The following is a 26,487-nucleotide window of genomic DNA, read 5'->3' as shown; positions in this document are numbered from 1 at the left end:
CCTGCCGCCATCACCACCCTGTCAACTTTCTCCCCTTCATTTCCCCCCCCACACACACACAGTGGCAACAGCAACAGAAGGAAAGAAGGGATGGGGTTAGGGAGCTGCGAGAGGCTGAGAGGGTTTTTGGTAGCAAGCTGTGTGAGAGGGGGTTCAGGGCCAACTATGAGGCAGGTGTTGGCACTAGGTATGTTTGCGAGCAACAGAAGCAGCGTCAGAAGTCCCTAGTGCAAGTGAAAGAAGGGACAGGGAGAAGCCATGCAAACAGGCCATGCCATGAGGAGAAACCCTCTTTGCATACATCCTTCCTGCTTGAACAGCTCCTTTATCAGTGGGTGTGTGGTGGTGCCACTTCTGAATGGCAGACAAACTCAGCTCCCATCCACAGTGGCTGCCTGCCATCTTAACTTCTCTCAAGTGCAATGCCTGTCCCTGGCCTATTGAGATTGGACAGCCAAGTTCAGCTTCCATTCAAGAGCAGCTGGGTTGGGCCAATGAAGGACCCTACTGAGCCCCTGGGGCCCTCAGCCAATGTCTGACCTGGCTGGCTGTTGGTGCTATGCCTGCGATTCATCACTAATCTCCCAGTCAGGATCAACATGAAGCAATAATATGGGCAGGACCTGCAAACAGGGCACTTTTAATTATAGGTACGGGAGCCCCCAAAAGCTTCAATAGCACTTTGCCTGTTCACACTAGAACAGCTGGTGCTGCAATTACATGTTGTTGCAAAAAGGGAAAGAAGCCCACCACCACAAATCAAGTCTGAAAGAAATACGGGAGGGTAGACAACAAAGAAAATATTTGACTGCATTTATTTAGCAACATCATCTGGAATTCTCTATAAAAAGTAAGTGGGTAGAGGATAGCAGTTCCACAGAAAATAGTCAGCGTAGAAGCGACCTCAGACGTTATTCATTGCAGCTGCTTGAAATGCAATTTCTTCACCCAATCTTACTTCCTCTGTCTGATCATACTCAGACCACCACTACTGATTTGGCAAGCACAGGATCAGATAATAGGCCTATAACTCTGAGGGAGCAGGCAACAAGGGTGTCTGCTGTGAAGGCTTCTTCCCCAAACTACCACTTCCTCCACACAAGTCTTCACTTATGCTTTGATGACAGGGGATAGGACAAGATATCCACTCTCTAGAGAGTGCCAGTTGCTAATCTGTAGTTTAGCATTTCAGTAGACTATGTTGTGGGATAACAGCATCCCACAACATATCAAAGATACCAACACCTGTTTTAATCACAAGTAGTTGCTGAGATATGATTGGCAGCTTTTCAGCAAAACAATATAAAATCAGTGGTTCTTTTAACTATCATATCTTTATCATATTTTAAGTAGAAAATCACTTGAAGGATTCCTCTAACGTTCGCATCCATATCACCTTGTCTAATGCATTTTTGCTGAGGCAGAAGAAACTGACATAAAGTAGCATGTCATCGCACAGGGCTCTCACCTCGCGTAGAGTCAGACTTTCCTCTCCACAGAGGCTTTTCACCCACTCTGCTTGCAGCTATTTTATTCTATCCTATTCTGTCAAATATCTAAAGGGTTGTCACATGGAAGATGGAGCGTGTTTGTTTTCTCCAGCTCTGGAGGCTAGGACCCAAACCAATGGATTCAAAGTTACAAGGAGATTCTGGATAAATATCAGGAAGAACATTCTGACAGTACAAGCTCTTCAACGGTGGAGCAGGCTTCCATGAGAGGTAGTTGGGCTCTCTTTCCTTGGAGGTTTTTAAGCAGAAGTTGGATGGAGATCTGTCATGTATGATTTAGTTGAAATTCCTGCATTGCAGGGGGTTGGACTAGATGACCCTCCGTGTCCTTTCCAACTCTGTGACTGTAAATGTATCCCATCAACACATACACAGACAGGAGGCATGAACTGATAAAGTAAGAAGGTGTATTTCCATAGCTGGTGTTGACAAAAATGATCCTTTCTGAAATCTGATGGTGGGGAATCTTCTCATTTCTTGTCCTGGGGGGAGGGAGGGAGAGAGATATTCTGCCCACCTCCAAACTGTTAGTATTTTGCAGGAGGGATTTAAATGACATGCTAGAAATCTAGGTTTCTGCAATTAAAATGGATTAAAGCATCCTGTCACAACATATCCACTTGATAAAAAGAAAAACAAGACTGGAATAGGAAAGTGACAGGGAAATGTACTTAATTGTGTCAGTTGTTTGATTAATTAACAAGAAGATGTACAGTATAACCACCACACGCAAGCAGTGTGATGCCAGTGAGCAACTTTTTGATAAAGTTTTGGTTTTCTACAAATGCGCTTATGAAAAATCTTGTGAAACTGCATGCTCACTTTTATATATCTGAATCAGAATATACCGTATGCGTTTCCTGCCTCAATCGGAAAGATTCAGATGTTGCTCTGTCTGTTATTTTCTACTTCTACAGTTTTAAGAAATATTGCACAGAATGAGCAAATAAAACTTTTGAAATAAAACTGTCAACAGAGGCTAGTGAAGTAGGAATGAATTAAGTTATCTTAGTTATGTAGGATGACCCCTAAACATCTATTTGCTCTTAAATAACCCATATTTCATGATTTTCAAGAGCTTTGCTCTTGCTGCATAAAAAGCTACCCTTCTTACATAAGTCCAGGGGATAAGGCAGCCCCCAAGGTGTTTCATAATTTATAGGCAGCCCCTAATCCCTTTCCTGTTCTAGTTTTGCATTCCCCCTCTAAGGGAATAAGCCTCCCATCTGAATATCAGCAAACAGAAAAACAAAAGCCTCTCACTCTGACTCTCCAGGAACTGAGATATTTTATCTAAGCCTTTTTTTACTGTTCATTAATAGTGAGATGGGGTTTAAATGTCCCAAGAAGCTACAGAACCTTGAACAAATGGTCGTTTCTAAGTGTTTGTTTTCTCCTTTGAATGATGAGAAGAATGCTAAGCTATGGCAATGAAATACTACGGGGTGTGCAAAAACAAAAAAAAAATGCATTTTTATAATTTATTATGCACACACACAAGAATATAAGTAGTATATGTTCCTGGTCTTGGATCAGACCAAGTTGGAGCCAATCATTTGCTTCTGAGAAGCCCAAAGCAGGGCATAGAGACCCCTGATGCTGCCCTCCCCTATAACAACTGGTGTTTAGACTGCTTCTGAAGTGGAAATTCCAATTATACACAATCGTATGCATGTTTACTTAGAAATAAGCCCAACTGAATTTAGTTGTACTTGGCCCCGGGACTGCAGTCTTAGCCATTATGACTAACATCCTTTGACTCACTCCTACTACACTGATATTTATGTAATCCCATCTAAAACCAAGGCAATTACCACACTTTATATACATTGTGTGTGATATGCCCTACATCTTCTGCCAACTGATTTCATTGAGCAACCTCAGGTTTTAGGATTGTGAGAGCAGAAGCAGGGGGGAACCTCCTATCAACTAACATGGCCAATTTGGGATTTCTGGGGGGCACCTGTGCAAATGGGTACAAAGAGCATACATGCTAAATGAATATGCTTGAGGAGGGAGTCAGCATTGGCGCGGGAGGTTTTGTCTCATCAGGGGTGCCAGAAACAGGAAACTTTCAATAAATAGGAAAGCCCTCAGAGGCCTAGCCAGCTTATTATTTTGGAGTATGGGATCCTTCTCTCTGTCTCTCTCTCTCTCTCTCTCTCTCTCTCTCTCTCTCTCTCTCTCAGTAGAGTCCAAGACTTTGTTCATCACAGGGTATCACTAAGTGACACAAATATAATCTCTCTTCATCTTCATAATCTCCCAGATAACCCCTCAAGTACCTCAACTAGTTTCCCCTCTTTCCTGAACTCCAGTGTGGCTCAGCACCAGGCTGAACCTGGCCATTCTTCCTTCCTTCTGAATATAGCAGGGCCTCTTTGAACCTTGCCTTTGCCTTCTCTGAGACATGCTCCTACTCTTCCTCTTTTGCTGCTCTCCTTTTCCCCTGCTGGCCACCCAGTGGGACGAACGGAAGAGCATCAGATGTCCAAATACCACAGCACCTCAGGTCCACCCATGTTTACATCCAGTTATTTCTGACCTCCCACATGATGATTTAAAATAGAGTTGAGCCAAAATTATCTGTAGACGTTTTAACAGTAGTCTGTGAAGTGGATCTGATGGAGACTGGGGAATCCAAAAGTTAACCTTCTGCTCATGGAACAGAAGGACTCCTTGCAGCAGAAGGTGACCTTTGGGTCCTACAAGTGACTTGTGGCTGATAGAACCAATATATGACATCCACGGTGAATCTCCTGAAAACATCTGGGAACTGATCAGGCACCACTGAAGTTGAATTTGCACAGTTCATGCTGTAGAGCTTTGCCCCAAAGTTCCCTTCTGCTGCTTCCAGGGCTGCCATTTTGCATCGTAGTTTGAAGAAAATGGCAATAGGATACCTGGCAAACCATTTACACCAATCCCACCATTTCAGGGGGGGGTGCTGTTGTTTTTTAATATTTTTTTCTGAACAACTGTTACTTCTCTGCCCAATTTTTCTAAGAATTTTAGACAGCTGTCTAAATTTTGAAAACAATGCAAAGGCTGTGTTTTTAACTTGTAGGCTATATTAATGAAATTCATTGTGCATGTTGACACTGCAGCGTACTGGATTTAGTGTAAAAGTATTTTTAATTATGCACTTATTGTTTTTGTTTTAATGTGAGCCATCTGGAGTTTCAAAGAGAAAAGGATTCAATCATTTAAGTAAACACTGATCTTGGAATACTGCTTCAGTGGAAATTTAGGAGGAAAGAATCTGGCACTCTCCATCCTTTGTTACATGTTGCCTTACAAAAGTGTGTAGTGATTGCAAAACAATACTGGCTTGTATCTCTTTAGATCAGCTTCACTCTGACACAAAGCAACGATGCAAGGAACAGAAAGAACAGAGAAGGACACCCAGGAAATGTTGCAAATCTTTTCACGTATAGACTTTTTGTTGTTGTTCAGTCGTTCAGTCGTGTCCGACTCTTCGTGACCCCATGGACCAGAGCACGCCAGGCACGCCTATCCTTCACTGCCTCCCGCAGTTTGGCCAAACTCATGTTAGTAGCTTCGAGAATACTGTCCAACCATCTCATCCTTTGTCGTCCCCTTCTCCTTGTGCCCTCCATCTTTCCCAACATCAGGGTCTTTTCCAGGGAGTCTTCTCTTCTCATGAGGTGGCCAAAGTACTGGAGCCTAATAGACTAATACCATGCATTTAAAAACGTATAGACTAATACCATGCATTTAAAAACAATTCCCAGAGTTGTTCACCAATAACTCTCACTTCCAAAGAACTCTGACAATTGTAGCTCTACAAGGGACATAAGGGATCTCCCAACAACTCTCAGCACCCTTAACAAACTTCCCAGGACTCTTTGGTAGGAACCATGACTGTTATAGTGGTATAACAGTGCTTTAAATCTATGGCAGGAATAGACAAACTCGGCCCTCCAGATGTTTTGGGACTACAACTCCCATCCATCCCTGACCACTGGTGTGATGGGAGTTGTAGTCCCAAAACATCTGGAGGGCCGAGTTTGCCTAAGCCTGATCTATGACGTGGATGTGACCTTAGATAAGTACATAGAAATTAGTAGAGAAGTAGGCTATGTTGAATGGAAGTAAGCTGAGAACATAGCTCACCCAGAACAAGCAGCTCCACTGACTCTTCCGTCTTGCCCTCCACATCATCAGGTGTGATAATGAGGCAGTAGTACAACCCACTGTCTCCCCACATCAGTTTTCCAATGTGGAGGTCTGCATCTGAAAAACAATATAAGAGAAATAGTAGAGTCAGAAACACAGAGAAAAGGTGAGGGACTAAAAACAAGGCTTTCACTAACAGTTGTTATTGGCAGGAGTGCATTTTTCTTCCGTAGAGAAATAAGCACACTCCAGTGAGCCACTGTGCACTCCAGAGAGTCAGCAAACTGCTGGACAGTGATTTGGATCCAGGAGACCAAATTCCTATTTATTGAGGAACACACCAGATTGTCTTTTCCACGATGAAAGTAGGACACACATAAACCTATCTCACAAAGACATTTGTTCCCATGTGCTTCAACACGGAAGCAAGGCATAGCCCCACTCACATCACAGGCTCCTGCCCCAATCCACATATACAACACAAACATCTATAGGGAGGGGGCCTTCACATATAGCTGTACATGCAATGGCTTCTTTGGAATCTAGGATCTGGGTGGTCAGAGTTCCAAATCACAAGAAAACCTTCTTGCAGTGCAAAGTGATTGTGAATAATTTTTACTTCTGTAGGAAGGGACATACACCTCAACAACACGCACGAACAAAAAGATCTTCTATTTTACCAAGGTTTTTACAACTTAATTTTTGCTTATTGTTTTACACTGCCATGAGATGTTTTTACATCTAAGATCTCTCTGCCTTGTTAGTTTTTATGTTTTACTGAAATCCGTACTTTAACCGTTTCGCAGGTTTTTTAAATGTAAACTGCCCTGGGAATATGACTGAAGAGTGGAATATATATGCCTATAATAAATAGTATTAAATAAGCGCACTGATCCTCATAAGGGAGATCCAAAACACTGGTGGAATTTTCTACCATTCATAATAGCCAAAGAAGTGTTCCCATAACTAATAAACTGCTAGGCAGGCAGTTACCATGGAGAATGGTGACATCTCTTCCCTTGTAGAATTCTCCAACTGTGACCGAAGGGCCCTGCTTGGAAGCCACAATGCGGACTGTTCTTCTGCTGTCCACGCAGTCCAAGTATGGATCCCATTCCAGGTTCCTCTTGCTCACAGCCTGTAAGCCTGCAGAGACCACTCCCAGAGCTTCTCCCATGCGGTCTTGGCAATATGATTTGAACTTCCACTGCACCACAGCTGGTTGTGTGGAGGAAGTTGAAAAGTGGCATCGAAGCACAACAGACTGAAAGAGCATGGCCACCTTTTTCTTTTCCGGCACCATGACCTGAAGCCCTTCAGTCACAGCTACAAGACAAAAAGTATGAACGTTATGGAATTGTGAGGTATCAACCATCTGTTCAGTGCTTCTGATCAAGACAGAATGTTATACATGAGATTGCCATCTGCTTTTGGTGCTAAGAAGAAAATGTGCTGGAGAAATACTGGCAGCAAGGCAATGGTGCTATTTAATGCATCAAAACAATACTGAGCTGGTTCAGACGTCAAGGTAAACTGCAGTTTGTCATGACAGGAACAAGCTACAGCAAAACCTGGCCTCACATGCTCTCCAATTCACCTCTGGTGCAGCCACAGGATGATCAAAAGCTTTCACTAGGGATGGTTAAAAATGTCGCTTTTAATTTCTGGTTATCATCTTTCCAATCTTACTGTAAATTCAGTTCTCCATGTGAGTTTGCATTTTTTTTATGCCCACATGAAAATTCACCAGCATTTTAGTGCAAATTTATCCTAAGGTATGAATTTTTGCACGGCAATTTTCCCTAATACAGTGAATTTTTTTCTTATTTTCACTTATATATGCATATATATTTTTACACCCCCTTCCCTAGTATATGTATTTTGGACACTTTTGTTGGCTGAAGAACTGCCTTGCAGTTCAGACTTTGATTTTGCTAAACTTCCGAGGTTGATATAAATAGCTATGCTGGAAAAACTTACAGATTTCTTATGGGGAAAGGTATTACAAGCTTCAAAGGAACTAAAAAGTCTGGTCCATACACTATTTCCAAAGTAGTTAACGTGTAGGTAGTTTATTCTCACTTAAATAAATGGGATAAAATGCTGAAGCCTTTGAATAATAATGAAAATTGTGTGGAATCGGGTTAGAAATGAAGCTAATCAATAAAAAAAATAGTCTAAACCTAACTCTGCAGACTTGGGGAAATTTCACACCCCGGATTGTGTTCAATCTTAATCCTACTGAGTGAACCCACTTAAACTGATAAACACAACTAGTTTAGCTCCATTAATTGCAAGGGGTCTCTGCTGAGTAGAACTTTTTTGGGATAATACCCTTTATATTTAATCCTAGCATAACTAGCTGCTGAATATCATAGCATATTTATTTGCTTATATTTATATTCTGCCTCTTAATTTCAGAGATCCCCAAAGATAAAGAATATTAAAAAAAGAAAGAAAAAGAAATCTCCATACAACCACAAAACCCAATTAATGTTTTAAAAGTGGCAGCAGTGTCAAACCACATTGAAAACTGAAATAGGGGTGGGGGCAGGTGCTGTCAAAACTGCTACTAATAGCCTGTGAATTAACCAAAAATCATCCAGGTGGAAGGATGAGAGGAAGGGAGAAAGGAACAAGTTGTTCAGCCATTAGCAATCAGTGGAAATAAACATTTGTGATAATCTAACAATACATTTTCTCCAAGTGATAGAACAGCTGCATTCGATGCTGGCACAGTAGACCCCAAAGATGGTGTATGAAAATTAATTACATGCATGGAACTCCATCAATACCGTCTGCATTATCCCTCTTTATTATAGGGCAAATTTTGCTGGTTGAAAGACAGTGTGTTGCTCTTAAATACATCTAAGGGAACAGCTGGACAATGCAAGCAATATCACTAGAGCCACCCCCACATGAATCTGCACCATTGGCAAAGCTATGGCTTTAAAAGCATCTAAGGCACCACTAATGTATACATGACTTTTCACAAATGAGCCCACTGTTCCTGAAATATTTACAAGTCTAAATAAGGCAACGCAAAGAACAAGCTCACAGTTCAGAAGAAGAAAGGTGAGATTCCTCCTCATGGTGAGAAGGGATGAGGAATTGCTTGCAGAGATTGTAGGAGTAGATTTGAAATAAAGAAAGAAAAACCAATTATAATATTAGTATGAACAGAGTGTGTTCAGGAACTGACAAAATACAGGAGGGAAGTTAATACAAAAAGTAGAAGAACTGGGGAACTGATGTGAGCAAAGAAAACAAGAAGCTCAAGTGAAGATTCAGCGGGCTTAAAAAGTTTTTAAATGTCATGTTCATGTTAGTCTCTTCACAGGCTAACCTTTCATTTACTGATGACTACTACCTACATTCACTGAATTCCTGAGGTGAACAAACATATAATGGAAGCTTCAAAACACCAGACTCTAACATGATAATTGTAATAATCAGAGGAGAACCTGACTGCATGCATCCACTCTAAACAGATGGAGCGAAGAGGAATTAAATTTAGGAAAAAATAAGTTGTTGGCTTTGGCAACAGCAGTTTCTGTGCAATGGAGATAACAGAAATCAGTGCGTAGGACAGGAGCAAGAGTAAAATGCACATTAGTCATAGCTTTTTGAGCCCTTATTTTGCCCATAGAACCGTTGCCCTGCTTTTAATGAGGCTGTACAAGTTTATATTGAGAACGTCCAACTCCTAGAGATCCCAAAATCAGAAAACTAAAAAGCAAGGCCTGCACCTGATAGCAATGACATGAAGCACCAAACCTTATTTGTATGTTATGTTAGGGTGTCTTTTTTCACTGGGGAGCAATTACTTTAGACTAGTGGTGTTCAACTGGCGTGCCTTGAATGATGGTTAGGGGAGCCACGGGCAACACTGGTCTCCATCCCTCTTTTCTCCCCTCCCCCATGCCCTCTCGTGTCTTTGCCACCCAAAGGTTTGTGTGGTTGTTTGTTGCAGCGGCCCTGACTACAAGCTCCCAAGACCAATGGTGTCTTTGGGGCTGGCCAGGGGGTGCCAATTGCCAGGAGCTGAAGCAGCCTTGGAGTGAGTAAGCTAGCAAGTGGGTCGGCATGAGGAGGCACCTCTCTTTGGGGCAGGAGGGTAGCTGCCCGGATGACTCCTAAGGAAAGAGAAGGGGAGAGGAGGCTGAGGGAACACTCCACAAGGGAGGGTGTTTGTAAAGGGATGAGGGGCTGCCAGCTCTGCAAGCAAGAGGCAATATAACTGGGATTCTCAGCCTTGGAGCATGTTTCTCCACAAGGGAGCCACAGGAAGAATGTAGTTGGTCAAAGGAGCCTTTCAAAAAGGTTGGAAACCTCTGCTTTAGACTGATGAGCTATCTGTAAGCTAGAACAGGCCTACCACTCTAGACAAGGATAATCATTTTGAATGGGCTATGGACTCAAGATGGTGTACTGGGAAAGCTGAGACCTACAGATGACAATACATGGTGTTGTTAATTTTTCTGCTGGAACTTTCCTGCAATAGGTGGCTCAGAAATGTTAGTTTTGCCTATCTAATCTGCTTCTTGACTTCCCCAGCTGAGAATTATTTTTGAAGAAAGACAGAGCTAAATTTTGCAAGTGTTGGTCTCTGTTTGAAACAAACACTTTAGGCCCTGCCTGCAGACAATGCAGCATGTGATATGTTGTAGATGGAAACTAGAACCTTGCAGGAATGCACAGAGGTGAATTAGTTTCTGGTTTAAGGTGGTGCTTATATGTCCCTTGCATGACTGAACTGTACAGGATTATCCAGAGAGCAGCAAATTGGGCAACAACCCTGGGATCTGTCCCCCACATACCAGTGGCCACTGCTGACAGCCCCACTGCCTGGCCAGCCCTGCCACCTTCTGCCCACACAACAAAGCTCTCTACTTCCATCCTTCCTAGAACAAGACATGGAGAGAGTAGATGAGAGGCACAGAGCCTCATTGGTACTGTCACTGCCAAAGGGGCAGCAAAAACAAGAACAAACACCAGGAAGAGGACACAAACCTCATGCAAGGGGGCAGAGGGGAGATTAAGGTTGGGACAGAGAGAGTGTGCTTTGCCCTAGCCCCTACAAATCCCAAAGGGCAGTCCTGTTACTGCAAACCCAGGAAAAGAACCTCCTGCATGAAGTGTTCCAGGCTTAAGTTAATGGGGAAGAGGAAATTACTGAATGGAATTGTGAAATTTCTCAAAAGCTTTCTTCCTATATGAGTGCAAACACTGAAAATGTTCTCAGTAGAAGCTCTGTAGAGGAGCTGATGGTAGGAAGCCTTATTCTAAACCAGCCATTAAAATGTTGGCAATATTGTGGTATTACTGATCTAAATCAAGGCTCCTGTGGTGTTTCTGCATAGATTTACTCCTGCACTTCCATAGGAAATTTATTCAGTACTTTGGGGGAATTCCTCAGTGGGGCCCAAGGATAATGGCAAGGCATATAAAAAGTGGTGTTGGAAAGCTGGCTCTCAGGCTCCCATATGTCATATGACTTGTTCATGATGACCACGATGAAAGATTCTTTATAAGTCAGCATTGTTTTTGAGGCTGTAGGCAGCATTATCTTCTGCAGGGCCTGAGAACATACAGCAGGTGAGGCTTGCAGACATTCTCAGCCTGATGAAATAACTCCATAGAGAAATGCACTCTGGTGTTACAATCACCAGGAGGGGTCCATGCACAATTTGTGAAATGACTCTTTAGTTTCTCTGTTGCTTACCTCAACTTTCTCTGCCTCCCCCTTCCCACAATTTATCTTCTCTGTTTTCATATCATGTCCCTCTATTGCCTTCTTCAGCTTCACTGTACTAGTTGTGGGTTTTGACAACTTTCAAGTAGAGTAGCCATATAAAATATCATTTACACAAATTGTCCCCCATCACATTTTATAAATGGATTTATATTTTAATCTTTCATCAATGTTTTGGGTCAAATGCACACTTTACAGTGCTGAAAAATTCATAAACTATCTGTGTCAATCTTCTACATTCCTATGTTCCAGGTATTCCTCAATCATGATAAAGTGTGAATTGCCCTGCTGCATAGCAGGGACCCCATTCCTGAACCTAGTGAAAAATAGTATGTTTTATTCTTAGAATCATAGAATCATAGAATCATAGAGTTGGAAGAGACCACAAGGGCCATCCAGTCCAACCCCCTGCCAAGCAGGAAACACCATCAAAGCATTCCTGACAGATGGCTGTCAAGCCTCTGCTTAAAGACCTCCAAAGAAGGAGACTCCACCACACTCCTTGGTAGCAAATTCCACTGCCGAACAGCTCTCACTGTCAGGAAGTTCTTCCTAATGTTTAGGTGGAATCTTCTTTCTTGTAGTTTGAATCCATTGCCCCGTGTCCGCTTCTCTGGAGCAGCAGAAAACAACCTTTCTCCCTCCTCTATATGACATCCTTTTATATATTTGAACATGGCTATCATATCACCCCTTAACCTTCTCTTCTCCAGGCTAAACATACCCAGCTCCCTAAGCCGTTCCTCATAAGGCATCGTTTCCAGGCCTTTGACCATTTTGGTTGCCTTCTTCTAGACACGTTCCAGCTTGTCAGTATCCTTCTTGAACTGTGGTGCCCAGAACTGGACACAGTATTCCAGGTGAGGTCTGAGCAGAGCAGAATATAGTAGTACTATTACCTCCCTTAATCTAGACGCTATACTCCTATTGATGCAGCCCAGAATTGCATTGGCTTTTTTAGCTGCTGCATCACACTGTTGACTCATGTCAAGTTTGTGGTCTACCAAGACTCCTAGATCCTTTTCACATGTACTGCTCTACTTACAGCTTTTGAGAATAATTCTACTCCTTTTGAAATGACTGAGATAATATTTTAAATAAAATAAAGCTGTCAATTAATTACAGACCCCAATAACCTATTTGCAACTATATCATTTTACTGAAAAAGGAAAGCTCTTAGGGATGGTGTACAAAAAATTATGTGCAAATAGTATCATGCTTAACACCATTCCCTCAGGTTTTTTTGTTTTTATTTGCTGTCCCAGGACACATCTGACCCCAAAGCTGACTTGATGCAGTAAATGTTTCTTATCACCAAGGGTTTAAAAAGACTCATTCACTTACTAACTGTGTGAACAACATCACGTCTAGTTTGGTTCCAATACTGAAATGAAAGATAACATTAGAGACCACATGCAAGAAAAGTCTCCCTCCCAGTAACATAGAAAGCTGCCTTAAACCGAATCAGACCCTCCGGTTCATCTAGTTCAATACTGTCTACATTGAATGTCAGCATCTCTCCAGGGTTTCAGGAATGAAGCCTTTCCCAGCCCTACCTGAAGATGCCAGGGACTTCTGCGTACAAGGCACAAACCCTCTCCCCAAACGACCTCTCTGCAGAAGCAGCAAGGTAGGCAACGTTATATAGTATGCCTGAGTCAGAGAATTGTAGAGTTGGAAGGGACCACAAGAGTCATCTAGTCCAACCCCCTGCAATGCAGGAATCTTTTACCCAATGTGGGGCTTGAACTGACGGCCCAGAGATTAAGAGTTCCATGCTCTACCAGCTGAGCTATCCCAGTCCAGTTTTGTTCATCCACAGAAAAGCCATAAACCCACCTCCTTCCCACCTTTCTTAATAGGGTGCAAGAAAGAACCATTCTTACAATGGGTTACTGGCTGTTGTCCATACAAAAGTGAGTAGAAACAGTCAAATCCCTCAAGCCTGCTTCCTGTGCTTCTTCCCATAACCCCACTTGTGCAAATTCAATACTGCAAAGCGGCAATTCCTAGAATCTGCTGTAGCTTAGCACCTAGGCAACTTCCTCCTCAATACCTTGTAAAAATGAACTGATGGCACTCATAGAAATACTCATCTGACACATATTCCTGGGATTTCCCTCCCCTCTCCCCATTCATACATTAGCAGAGGATTATCTGAGGGCATCTTCATACAGGGCACCATTTCTGCATGGCTGAAGGAAAGCAACTGTGTATGTTTGCATACACCGCCATGTGTGAAAATTATGCAAGTATCTATTTTACTGTAGGTAACCATAAATATGGAAGTCTCTGAACGCTGCTTTGAATACAATAATTTTCCACAGAAAACAACTTGGAGAAAGAGATATGTGAGAAGCAAAGCTAGCTGCTGCCAAAATAACCTTACAGGAAATAGCAGCAATGAACTCTTTTTTTCTGAGGAAGTTTTCCTGACCAAAGTAAGCAACTACTTTTCCATGAAGAAAGAGGAAATGACACTCTTTTCCCCTGAGCAAGCAGAACTGCTAATCCAACCGATACAATCTGTGCTTTCCAATGGCAAAAACGTCATCTTAGCCTTTTCACTTGCTAGACCTCAGCACGCACATACACAACCTCTGGGGCTGGCCTGCTCTCCCAAAATTTCAATAGACATGATGGGCATTAACAGTCAGGAAGACTGAGCATTTCCTTGTGACCAAAGAGAGGCTGAAGGACCCACATGAGTGCCACCACCATAACCTGCTAGTCAGCACACAGACAGCCCCATCATCACCAGTAACTTCTGCCTGATTTTTGCAGGAAGCAAAAATGGCATCCTGACTCCAGCCAGCCTAGTTCATGCATGTCCTGTGCAATGACAGGGACAGGATCCATGGTGACTAGTGAGCTACTCAGTGCTTGCTATAGTGTCCCAATTCTTGGTATCCCTTGGTGCAGGCTATCCTTGTGGTCTGAAAACTCAAGCAAGGCCTCTTTGGCTCCAGCTGGCATGCTGACGTTGCAGCAATCCAGAAATGGGATGGCTGGGTTACTGAGCTGCAGTAGCTCAGGAAAGGGAAGGTGTGGGAGTGAGCCCAGAATGGTTAGTAAACCAGGAAACTGCAGGCCCAGAATGATGGAGATAAAGGATTTGGGCTCTGTTTTCAGCAGGCAGATATGCTAGAAGGGAAGAAACAGGAAACTCTTCTACATAGGGCACGTTTAGGATTCAGACCAGGGTGGGTAGTGAGATTGGGGAGGGGGTGTTAGCAAGCTCAAGGGGGTGGATAGCCAAGTAGCTCCCTAGACTAGAAACCTCAGTTGAACAAATTCTCTGCAAGCAACTCTGCTGGGGGGAATGGTGGCCTGGGACCCTCCATGGCCTAGAACTGCCCCCCCTCCCAAAAAAAAACTAGAAAAATGAGCATCATAAGTTGAGGGTTGCTTGGATGGTGACATTTGGATTTTTTTTTCTACACACAAACCTAGCTGCAGAAGTGGTCCTGGGGGCATGTTTGGCACATGTAGCCAGAGACGAGATTTCTATCGCTTGATGGGAAAGTTGCCCGTTTAACCCTGTCAATAGACTTAGAATCTATGGGAAAAGAGAAGAACACCCCCTCCAAAAAAATAATAATGCATGTGTATGAGTGAAATTGGGACATTAATCAGAGTTAGTGATTCAGAACCGAAGACAGTAGTAATGACTCTGCCTTAATTATCAGTATGTCTGTGTAGGACATCTGCAGGCAGAGAGCTTTGCCTATGGTAGGAGCCCACAAAAACCTGCATCGTACCTTGAAAATTCCAGTGCCTCAATACATTTCCAAAAGATGTTTTGCCCACATCCAACTAACTCCAAAGAAATCCAGGGGTGGCACCCTGGGGGGGGGGGGGAGAGCAACGTTAAAAACCCACACCCAGACTGAGCTCGCCTGCTTCTGAATCAGATCAGGACGAAAGAGATTCGGGAGGAAAAGCGGGGTCAGGGGGGGTAAAGTAAAGATCATTTTTCCCCTTTAGAAAAAGATACGCTGTGGGGGTGTGGAGCAGTTTAGTGCCTACAACACCTATAACGGGCACCTCAATCAAACATGCTGTTTACTATTTGTTCGACATTTCTAACCCCCCCCCCTCCCTTCCATGCCTCCCACTTGCTGAACAAGCTTGAAACCTGCTGCAACACGACACACACAGAGGGGGGGGAGGGAGAGGGAGAGGGACAGAAGGCAGGCAACTCCTTTGGGAATCCAAAAAGTTATTGATCCCCATGGAATCCCTTACCTGTTACCCACAGGAAAGCAGTCCAGCCTAGTAAGACTCCATCCATCTTCGTGGTCTGTCCCTCCAGAAAGGAAAAGGAAAGGAAGGCGAGAGAGGGGGAGAAACTTGAGCCAGGAAAGTAAATGAGGCTCCCCGCTACGAAGCGGCTGGCACCTCAAGTGTTCTTTCCCGTTATCTGCGGGTCTTCCGCCACATAACTCAGCGTGTGAATAGACAGAGAGTTCTGAATGGGAGCTACCACTCTGCTGGGGGAGGGGGGCTGCACTGCCCTCCTTCGGGAATTCTGCTTCCTACGTCGTAATTTTTGCATCTCAGGCAAGACGGTGGCGGGGAAATCGCAGTTAGACAGCTGTAGTCCTCAAGCCAAGCTCGGATTGACAATGCTCTGAAAACTTCCAAGGTTTTATGTCTCCTCCTCCCCCCCTGCAACCAGAATTCCGAGGCTGCAGGAGTTTCTATATCACATGGCTGCCCATTGAAGCTGTCCAGGAACTGGAGAGAGTTCATCACACTGGACAGTCTTCGTGTTTAAGGACTAAGTGGAGTAACTGAGAGACTAGTGAGAACAAGCAGCCGGATATAAGGATGTGTACCAATGAAGCTGAGGGGAAAGAAGGGGCATGTGGTCCCAAACCTGAAAAGGGATCGTCCTAGGCATGCAGAGAAAACACATATAAATGCTCAGCACCGGTTGCATTAATCCTTTGTTGCCCACCAGCATTACGCTTTCCATTTTTAAGTTCGGAATAGGGTAGTTGCTTTGGAAGACAATAATCAGGCATCCGCACAATATGACCAGTCCAACGAAGTTGATGTTGAAGAATCATTGCTTCAACACTGGTGATCTTTGCTTCTTCCAGTACACTGATATTAGTTCGCTTGTCTTCCCGAGTGATGTGTAAAAATTTTCGGAGACACAGTTGAACAGTGCAGGCTTTTATCCCCCTGTTCTGTCTTATCTTATCTCTTACCCCCCCCCCCAATCTCATTTCACTGAAGCTAATGGCAAAATCTCTGTTTTATTGAAAAAAATTAGCAGGAGTGGTTTTGGTATGCATTCAGATAACTATTTATATATCAATGGTTTTATATTTTGTTGTTGTTTAATAATAATAATAATTATTATTATTTGTACCCCGCCCATCTGGCTGGATTTCCCCAGCCACTCTGGGCGGCTTCCAACAGAAATCAAATACAAAAATATCAAACATTAAAAACTTCCCTAAAAAGGGCTGCCTTCAGGTTTTTTCTGAATGTCAGGTAGTTGTTTATTTCCTTGACATTATTTCCTAGTCGTGTCCAACTCTTCATGACCCCATGGACCAGAGCACGCAAGGCACTCCTGTCTTCCACTGCCTCCCAGTTTGGTCAGGCTCATGTTGGTAGCTTTGAGAACACTGTCCAACGACCATCTCATCATCTGTCGTCCCCTTCTCCTTGTGCCCTCAGTCTTTCCCAACATCAGGGTCTTTTCCAGGGAGTCTTCTCTTCTCATGAGGTGGCCAAAGTATTGGAGCCTCAGCTTCAGGATCTGTCCTTCCAGTGAGCACTCAGGGCTGATTTCCATCAGAATGGATAGGTTTGATTTTATATTTACACAATTCTAAAGAAGAGAGTGCACAAATATAAAATATGTATGATTTGAACTTTCTGGACTATTCAAGCAGTGATCAAGCCACACGAAAATCTTGCACAGAACATCTCTCCCATTCTAAATGGTATTGCACTTATCAACTACAAAAAAGGAATGTCAATAGTTACCTCAGCCTAAAAGTCTGAGTTAAATTGAATTTTTTCCTGGCACAAACAGGTACTACCACCGGGGCCGTCTCATCATAGGGGCTGGGTGGCGCAGTGCACCAGGGCGCCAAGCCCCCCAGGGGCGCCCCCGCAAGCCCGCCGGCATACCAGGCGCCCCCTCCCCAACCCGCGCCCGCCCCCACGGGCCGGCGGGCTGGCGCTCGCGCACCGGTGGGCGAGTTGGAAACCGGCTGCCCTCCGGAGCCCCAGCTGGAGCGCTGGGAAGGGCGCGCAAAGCCCCACGCCACTCCAGCGCCACGCCCCTCATCCCCTGCTCGCCTGCCTCCCTCCCGCGCTGGCCGCCCCTCGGGGGATGAGGGGTGTGGCGCTGGAGCGGCGCGGGGCTTTGCGTTCCCTTCCCAGCGCTCCAGCTGGGGCTCCGGAGGGCGGCTGGCTTGCAGCGCCACGCCCCTCATCCCCCGCTCACCCACCCCCCCTCCCGAGGGGCGGCCAGCGCGGGAGGGAGGTGGGCGGAGAGGCAGCCTACCGGGGGCGCCGAGGGATCATCGCACCAGGGCGGCCGATCCCCTTAAGACGGCCCTGACTACCACTAAAAATTAAATTATCAGGCTTGGATCCAGCCTTAAAATAATAGAATTGTAGAGTTGGAAGGGACCACAAGGATCATCTAGTCCAACACCCTGCAGTCCAGGAATCTTTCACCCAATGTGGAGCTTGAGCTCACAACCCTGAGATTAAGACTCTCGTGCTCTACCAACTGCTATTTGATCATACTTAAGTTGCTAACTTAATTCCTTTGATTTCAATGGGTTTACTTGATCCATGATTAAGTCTGGATTCAACCCACAGAAAATTTCTGGCTCACTGAATAACAATTAAATGATATATAGGGGGGTTGCTAAATCATATGTTACTTAAAGCTGCTGTAGCCATGCATTTTACTAAAGGGCTTCAACCATAGATTTTTGCCTTCCTTGCTCTTCCCCAAATCACCACCCTTTTCTGCCTTCATTCCCCCTCTGCTGGCAGAACAGAGATACACCCACAAAGCTTCTACGACTAAAACATATTTCTATAACAATGTATTTATAAGAAAAGAGTCAAAGAAGTGGTCCATTGATGGTCTATGTCTAACTTGTTTTGGATCTAAGCCATGTGGGATAAAATCCCATCTTAGTAATGGATTGTTTATGTGGCCTGCCTTGAGTTCAGCCTCCATTCCTTCCCTATAAAAGGTGTGCAACTGTGACCTACCTTGTGGATTTGCTCTGAGGATGCACAAGGTATAAACTATGAAAGATTTTCCATGAATTGTTAATCATAATATCTGCAAATGCTCAACATGAAAGTGCTGTATTAAACTTTCATCTTTTGTAGCATCTGTCAAGTAAGTGATGGAATGAGACAGCTGTCACCATAGAAGAAAAAGAGTAACAGAAATCAGTCAGCTAATTAAGCAGTTGATTTCAAACCTAGGGAGGGAATAATGGAACTGATGCTGCTCAGTAGATAACTGTATTAAGTAAATCCTTTGTTATATATTTATACAGCACTTAATATAACTGATCTCTAAGCAGTTTACAGGTGAAAAATACAAAAAATAAACACATCAAAGTAGCACACAATTAAAATAATAATTAAAATTTCATAGTAAAATACCAATAGGCAAAAACTGATCGACATGTGATCAATTTTTTTTGTAGAGTCAGGGAAAGCTTCTCTAAACAGAAAGGTTTTCAGTTGCCTCTTGAAATCACAGTTAAAATCTCCCCGATTTCCCAAGAGTATGTATTTCAGATATTAGGTGCCACAACATAGAAGACCCTCTTTCATGATGACACAGACACCTCACTGATTTCAGTATAGTTAGCAGGACCTCCTCTGAAGATTGTAGGGATCTGCTGGCACAAAGGCACAAATCATTAGGCTACAGCTTACGTTTTCAAATCAGATGGAAGCTGGTTTGAGAAAAAGTCCAGCAATCAACAGGATTTCTCAAGAAGCTACAGGATACATGGATTGTGGCTAACGTCATGTGTACTTGGCTTCAGACAGTGGGTGTTGGCACTGGAGCCAGAGTAAACAGTAATGTGTATGCAGCCTAAAGCTAAACTCTGCTGTTCTCCAAACACTTCAGCCTTGCCCTTTTTTGCCATTCCTCCCAGAACCATTTTATGCCTTCAACTACAAATTCCACTATGTAGTTCACCTACCACAATACCAAATGTATGCAACCCCTTCACTTTCTCAGCAGAGGCATGAATCATGGCACCACAGTAACACATTTCATGATAAGAATAGAGTTAGACTGATTTGTACCAGCTAAGGACTGATTCCTAATTTAAAGCATAAAATATTATCTGTGAAGTTCTGTATCGAACAGAGTCAAGTCTTCACCACACAAAGATACGGAATTAGATATTCCCTTTTTCTGCTTATTTCAACTATTTGTTAAACAGCAAAATCTAACTTGTAGCTCCTTGTTGGAACAAGTCTGCAGATGCTTTCTCAAATTATAAACACAAGTATTTGGTTAATGTTTTCTGTATTTATTTTTGCCCTCCTGTACTGGCAAGCAAACTTGGCAGAGACCACCTTTCTCAAAAATAAAGTTTGACTCATCGCTCAGGAAAGATATTCTCAATTCAAGGAAGTGGTATTGTTCTGTGTGCAATGCTGATTTATTCTCACTTTAAAATACCCCTGTGTTCTGAGTTTATTATTAGTTAGGATCTTTGTGCTAAGCACAACAAACAAATTAATTCTCCCAGCAGCAAACCACAGAACAGAATAGACCTTTGGCCTCCTTCTCCTCCTTTCTGACATTCATGCTGATTGCTCAGCTTAAAAATTAATTTGAAAACCAGAGTTCCATAAGCTTCCCTATGGAGGTATGAACCTGTCATTTTTGTGGGGAACAGAACAAGCACCTTCCTGACAAACCATTTCCCCCAGTCCTGTTGTTTTGTTTCCTGACTTAGGTCAGGAAGTGGAGTGCTAACCTGTCTCATAGCTCTACTTCCCAGCCAACAGCTGTCATCACCTGTTTATTTGTATGTCTGTTTATCTGTATACTTGTGTGCCTTCCTATGGTTTGAAAAAGCATTTGAATGGGCCAATGGAAGAGCAATATATATTGCATACTTTTTGCTTCTGTGTGGCCCCATTCTGTGGACCTTCAGTGATATTGCAGAACAGAAATTCTTTTCTGTTGATCTGATAGGACTCTGTCCCAAGACGAGGGTGAAATCTACCAGACAAACACTCTTGTGTTTGTACTGTCTCAGTTATACTCCAGGCAGCTCAAACAATATTTTTCTTAAATTAGGGAGGGTTTAAGTGTTTTCTCCCTCTTTGCAATGATATATTTCTTCTTCTTTTTAACTTTCAGTAGGGGGGGGGAATGTTGTAAAACCTCTATCTCAGTTACGGGCCAATTATTTAGTAATGCACGTATAATCCACTATTGGGCCAAGAAGAACAGTTTTGCATTATTCAGCACAAGCCTGCATTGTATAATGTAGTTTAATTTTGAATCTCTCTGACCCCATCCCAGTCACCAATTGCAGTTCTTAACTGACTTTATAGGGTTTATATTTGGCTGATACAGGAAAGGGCATGATTGTCCTGGTGTGTAACATATTCCAATTAGACACTGATACTTTTTAGTAAACAAATTTATTTTAGTCCAATAAAATACATAAATCAACTGTTGGAGATACCTTAATCTAGCCCAGGGGTAGGCAACCCAAGGCCTGTGGGCCGGATGCGGCCCAATCACCTTCTCAGTCCGGCCCGCGGACGGTCCAGGAATCAGTGTGTTTTTACATGAGTAGAATGTGTCCTTTTATTTAAAATGCATCTCTGGGTTATTTGTGGGGCCTGCCATGTGTTTTTACATGCGTAGAATGTGTGCTTTTATTTAAAGTGCATCTCTGGGTTATTTGTGGGGCATAGGAATTCGTTCATTTTTTTCTTCAAAATATAGTCCGGCCCAACACATGGTCTGAGGGACGGTGGACTGGCTCACAGCTGGAAAAGGTTGCTGACCCCTGCTCTAGCCTTTGCCAACCTGGTGTCCTTCAGATGTTTTGGACTACAACTTCCATCAGGCCCAGCTAGTACTGTTGAGGTGGCCAAGACTAATGGAAGTTGTAGTCCAAACCTTCTGGAGGCCACCAAGCTAGTGAAGGTTGTCTTAGAATGAGTTGAGAAGAATACCACACTAAATTCAATACCAAAACAAAACTGGGACTTCTATGAACAAATGGTTTTGAACTGGTGAGGCCCTTTTTGTAATAGTGTCCTAGTAATCTGCAAGAGCAAGAGTAATACAATGCTATCAAAGTGATGCTGCAGACCATAAAAGCTGCTCTTCTGCCTAGTTATTCTTCCTTTCCTACTAATTTACCAGCTTTAATCTTTATCACTAATTTCTTCTCACTATAGCCATCTCTCTCCCTCCCCCCCCACCTCTCTCAACATGCTGCTGACTCCTGACATCTTTACATGGACACCCTATATCTGCATAATCAGGCTTCCATATAAGCTGTCTCCATATGTTGCACTTTCCTTTTCTAAAGTTCCCCCATGGCAGGAAGCTAAAAAGAAGGATGCAAGGCATCTAAGAATGCCATTCAAAACGTGGGGGAATGATGGCACAGGGTGGCCCAGCATCAACACTTCACCTGCATGTCTGCAAATATTAGGAGCATAGGGGCACAAACAACTTGTCTTAGGCTACGCTATGTCAGGTATAAGAAAATGGCAGCTTGAGCTGCAAGAAAATGGTAGGGTATACATCCCCTTACTTAAAATCTTCCCCTTGAATCTTTATTTGATTCACTATTTCTTTGTCTTCGTCTGCACATCCCTACAGCTCACACTCTGGATTTACCTTGTAGCAATTTCCATAGAAACAGTGATTTCTATAGCTTTCTGAGACGTGAGGCAGCATTCAACAAATTGTTGCTGCTAAATTGCTTCATTATATTTGCTAAAGGCCAGCATGTCACAAAAAGCACCATTTAATACTGCAGTGACTTCATATTGTTCAGTTTCTTTAAGACTGCCACACACTATAAAAGCTTTCCTCTGCTAGCACTCCACATTGGAATCTTTCTTTCATCACTATCACATTCACAACAAATTGCTGCTGAAGCACTTACTTACTTACTTTGCTTCATGACAAATATTTTTGTTCTTGGCTGAATCTAGTCAATTTATAGTCTGCAGCCTTTCCTTTCCATAAGGCTCAGGAAAGTGGGTACAATCTATCTGTATGTGTTCATGTGTGCCTGCATGTCTTTTTCCTTCAGGGTTCTTAACATGCTGCTGAGGTAATGAGTTGTAGAGGTGCTTCTGAATAAGGACAGCTTAATACTGACTACCATGTACTGGTGCAATCCAGAGCTCAGTGGTAGCCATTCTGCGAGCATGGATAGCATCCTTCTCCTGGCAGAGATGCACAGCCTGATAATATTTTCAGAACAGCTGCCGCTGTTACTGAGGGCACAGCAAGCTTTCAAATTTAGGTTATCTATTTTAACACCACAATATACAGGATAGGGTTGTAAGTGTTCAATCTCTGCTCCTATCATCATAATATCTGGTTTTGTTATACTTGTATTGATAAGGCACCATCAATGTACACTGCACTTTACAGACCTATTAACAGTACCGGTAGATCTTGTCTCCAGAATATTGCATTCTAAAGATAAGCAATATAGGGTATAATGGGAAACAGTAGAGAAAGAGAAGAGAAGAAGGGATGTGTTGGAATAATAAGGGATAAACTTGAGCAAATACAGCCCACTATGCATACTTGGACTTCATTTAATTTAGGGGTGAGTCCTACTGTGCCCAGTTCAAATGGGAAACTGCAGAGATATGCATTGGGGGCACTATGTATGACAATTACATTGGCAAATGATGAGGAACTAAGGAAACTAATCTGTAACATACCTAACATAGGTTTTGCATGATGGCCAAAAACATCCTTAGTAAGTGACTCATACCTAGTCTTGCCTCTGTTGTACTTTGTTCTACATAACAGCTTTGTATGATGCCATTACATTGCACCTAACAATTATGGCTTCAGCTTGCACTTTTCTGATGCGCTGAGGCAACTAGCAATGCTAATGCACAACAAGAGATTCTGCAGCATTGGTACAGCATGAGCCCAACGTGTTATCATTCACCATAAAAAAACTGCTGGAAATTCTGACTACGGTGTTCACTATGCAAACCCCATCTATGTTGTATGGGTACTGGGTTACAGATAAAAATAAAAACAAGAAAGAGTCAGACTAACAGATGTATCGCTGCATAAATTTGCATTGACCTAGACTTCCTCCTCACCAGAGACATGAAAGGTTACTTTCGGATATATATATAGACACACACACAAGGCTAAAGAACAAAAGGGATGAGTATAACTAATGAATCCAAACAGTCCTGAGATTCAAGAGTCTGGAGCATTTATGTGCAGAGCCAAAACAACAAAATGACCAATATCTATACAGAGTCCCAGTTAAAAGCAAACTGAATACAGTATATTCAAGTTGGAGTGTCTGTTACTGTTGAATTGTGGTTCAAACAAAAGATAAGATCCTGACAGCTTTTTCTTTCTTAAAAGTAGCCATGGTATCCCCAGTTTGGATCAGGGATTCAAATATTCCCTCCCTGAAGCTAATAGCCAAAGAATAGGAAAATCTTCCCCACACCGTGGCCGATTGCAGCTTCAGGAGGGCAGCAATAAACATTATTTGCATGGGGGCAAATAACTAAACTCCTGTTCTGGTATCTAAATGTTCTTGAACCACAATCTAACAGACAGCTATTTAGTTTAATCCAGCATAGAGAAGAACTGATAGGAAAAGCTTGTCCAGTTAAAAGTACAAGGAGCCCTCTCACAAAACAGGGTTGCGATTTGGAAATATACTTTGCAGGTTCAAACCCAATGAGCCAAGATGACTTTGAAATAAGAAAGGGTGGGAGGTTACCCTCCAATACCAATAATACATTCCAAGGACTGTGAATGCATCAGCACAAATGTGTACCTCTCTCCTTTTTTTTTGTATGTTTAATCTTTATTTGGATGGGGGTGTATTCTACTTTTCATTTGACCTCCCCCCCCCCCATTTGCCAGTTTCATAATACGTTTTTTCGATCAAAATAAATGTATAGCGGGGCATGCCGGGTCAAACTTAGCAAACCAATAAGGTGAACTTGAAGAATTCGACGACTCGCTTGGAGAAATTCAAAACAGCCGAACCTTTGAGGAGCAAACAGGCTCCGAGGCACCGTTTGTGGGTGTAGGCCTCAGATCAAGACTTGCTTATTAGAAAAGCATTTCACCCCACAGCCCCATGAAAACACTCTGCAACTTCCATGCGAATTAATCTCAAAGACTTGAAAAAAGAAGAAAGCGCTTGGCTCTGCTTCGGGTCACTTTAATTATTATTATTATTATTTATCATTCTCATTCCCCTCAGCGAATCCCGGCTTTCCCCCGCCGCCAGCCGCGCGCACGTGGAGGCTCCGTCGTCCGTGCGGCGGGGCCCAAAGGGCGGCGCGCCGTTCGGCCTCTCCTTTATAAGAGGGGATAAAAGGGAAGGAGGCGGACGCGCTGCTCCTCTCTACTTCGGCCGTTTTCCACGAGCGCGATGCCTAACCGCAAAGGCGCGCGCAACGCTTATTATTTCTTCGTGCTGGAGAAGCTGCCGGAGCTGAAGCGGCGAGGCCTGGCCGTGACGGGCGTGCGGGATGCCATCCCGTACTGCTCCGACGACTGGGCGGTGAGCGGGGCGAGGCGAGGCGGTCGTCCTCTCTCTCGCCCTTCTTGGTCGGCGCGGGGAGCCATGTTAGACCCTACATGGAATTGGATAACCTGTTTTTGATTCTCAAGGAGGGAGGGAAACAAGTTGTCGATAGTGGTTATAAGCTGTTTAGGGAATTTAACTCCACCCCGCCCCACCCCCCACACACATACACACCCCAGCTGAAGAATGAATGCTGTAAACTACTTTAAAAAAACAAACAAATGTGAGGTTAACATTTTCATTAATTAATGAGAGCCAGTGTGGTGTAGTGGTTAAGAGCGGCAGACTCGTAATCTGGGGAACCGGGTTCGTGTCTCCACTCCTCCACATGCAGCTGCTGGGTGACCTTGGGCTAGTCACACTTCTCTGAAGTCTCTCAGCCCCACTCACCCCACAGAGTGTTTGTTGTGGGGGAGGAAGGGAAAGGAGAATGTTAGCCGCTTTGAGACTCCTTCGGGTAGTGAAAAGCGGGATATCAAATCCAAACTCTTCTTCTGTTCACCTCACTTTTCCTATCAAACGGTGGCTTAGAATGACCAACTAAAAAAAAAAAGTTTGATGCTGACTTTAGTGGAGCCTTTAACTGCTATTGTAGTGATGGGGCGTGACTGGCTACCCTACCACTTAGGTTTGGTTTCAGCCCTCCTTTTTAAAAAAAATAAGTCTGCTTGTAAAGAAATGGTGGACTCTTGTAAGGTGCATTCCCCAAATGGGTCTTTTTTCCACTGCCAGTCATATGCACAAAGAGGCATCTGCCAAGGTTTGAAAAAGTAGTCATGCCATGCTATTCACAATAATCCAAAAGGTGAAAGATTGGAGAAACTAGAAAGATGACTAAAGTCAATGTTTAAGAAATACACAGACTGCAGGTTGCTGATACATAGGTTGCAGACTTCACAAATCCTCCCTTAAAAGTAGTGTTACTTAACTGTGGCTTTGAATTCTTGGTATGTGAACAGGGTTTACACCCTTTAGGTACAACAGACTTGTTTCATGTTATGCTGCAAGCACCCTGGGATATATCCAACTAAGTTGTACTCAGATTAGACTGTTTGGAAACAATGGATTGACATTTCTTAACTCTGTTGTCCAAGTCTGCTCTGAGTATGGCTAATATCGAATAGCACTCATTTACTGGTGAGTGAACCACATTGAATTCTGCAAGCGTAGGGCTTGCCTCTAGACAAGGATGCAAAGTTCTGAGTGGTGGGAAAGTGCTGAGCACAATCCACCCAAAGTTAATAACTTT

At 43.3% G+C, this 26,487-nt stretch overlaps 1 protein-coding gene across 6 annotated transcripts in view; it reads right to left on the bottom strand.

Annotated features, from left to right (window-relative positions):
* The window catches only part of ILDR2 (immunoglobulin like domain containing receptor 2), a 38,487-nt gene extending 22,521 nt beyond the window's left edge, over nucleotides 1-15,966 (bottom strand). For 2 of the 6 annotated variants that reach the window (XM_033146785.1, XM_033146788.1), the window contains exons 1-3: nucleotides 15,655-15,965; nucleotides 6,645-6,977; nucleotides 5,649-5,768 (exon numbers count right to left, since the gene is read on the bottom strand). In XM_033146785.1, the coding sequence (XP_033002676.1) occupies nucleotides 5,649-5,768; nucleotides 6,645-6,977; nucleotides 15,655-15,700 (499 nt within the window). In that variant the 5' untranslated portion in view covers nucleotides 15,701-15,965. Of the gene's footprint in view, nucleotides 1-5,648; nucleotides 5,769-6,644; nucleotides 6,978-8,709; nucleotides 8,766-15,654 lie in introns of all 6 variants that reach the window. The other 4 variants (XM_033146786.1, XM_033146789.1, XM_033146787.1 and 1 more) reach the window with 3 other exon arrangements.
* Between the last annotated feature and the right edge of the window lie 10,521 nt (nucleotides 15,967-26,487).

Source organism: Lacerta agilis, chromosome 4, assembly GCF_009819535.1.
Source record: "Lacerta agilis isolate rLacAgi1 chromosome 4, rLacAgi1.pri, whole genome shotgun sequence".
Taxonomy (NCBI): Eukaryota; Metazoa; Chordata; class Lepidosauria; order Squamata; family Lacertidae; genus Lacerta; species Lacerta agilis.
Note: the sequence above shows the minus strand (reverse complement) of the source record. Positions and strands in the feature narration are given on the sequence as shown.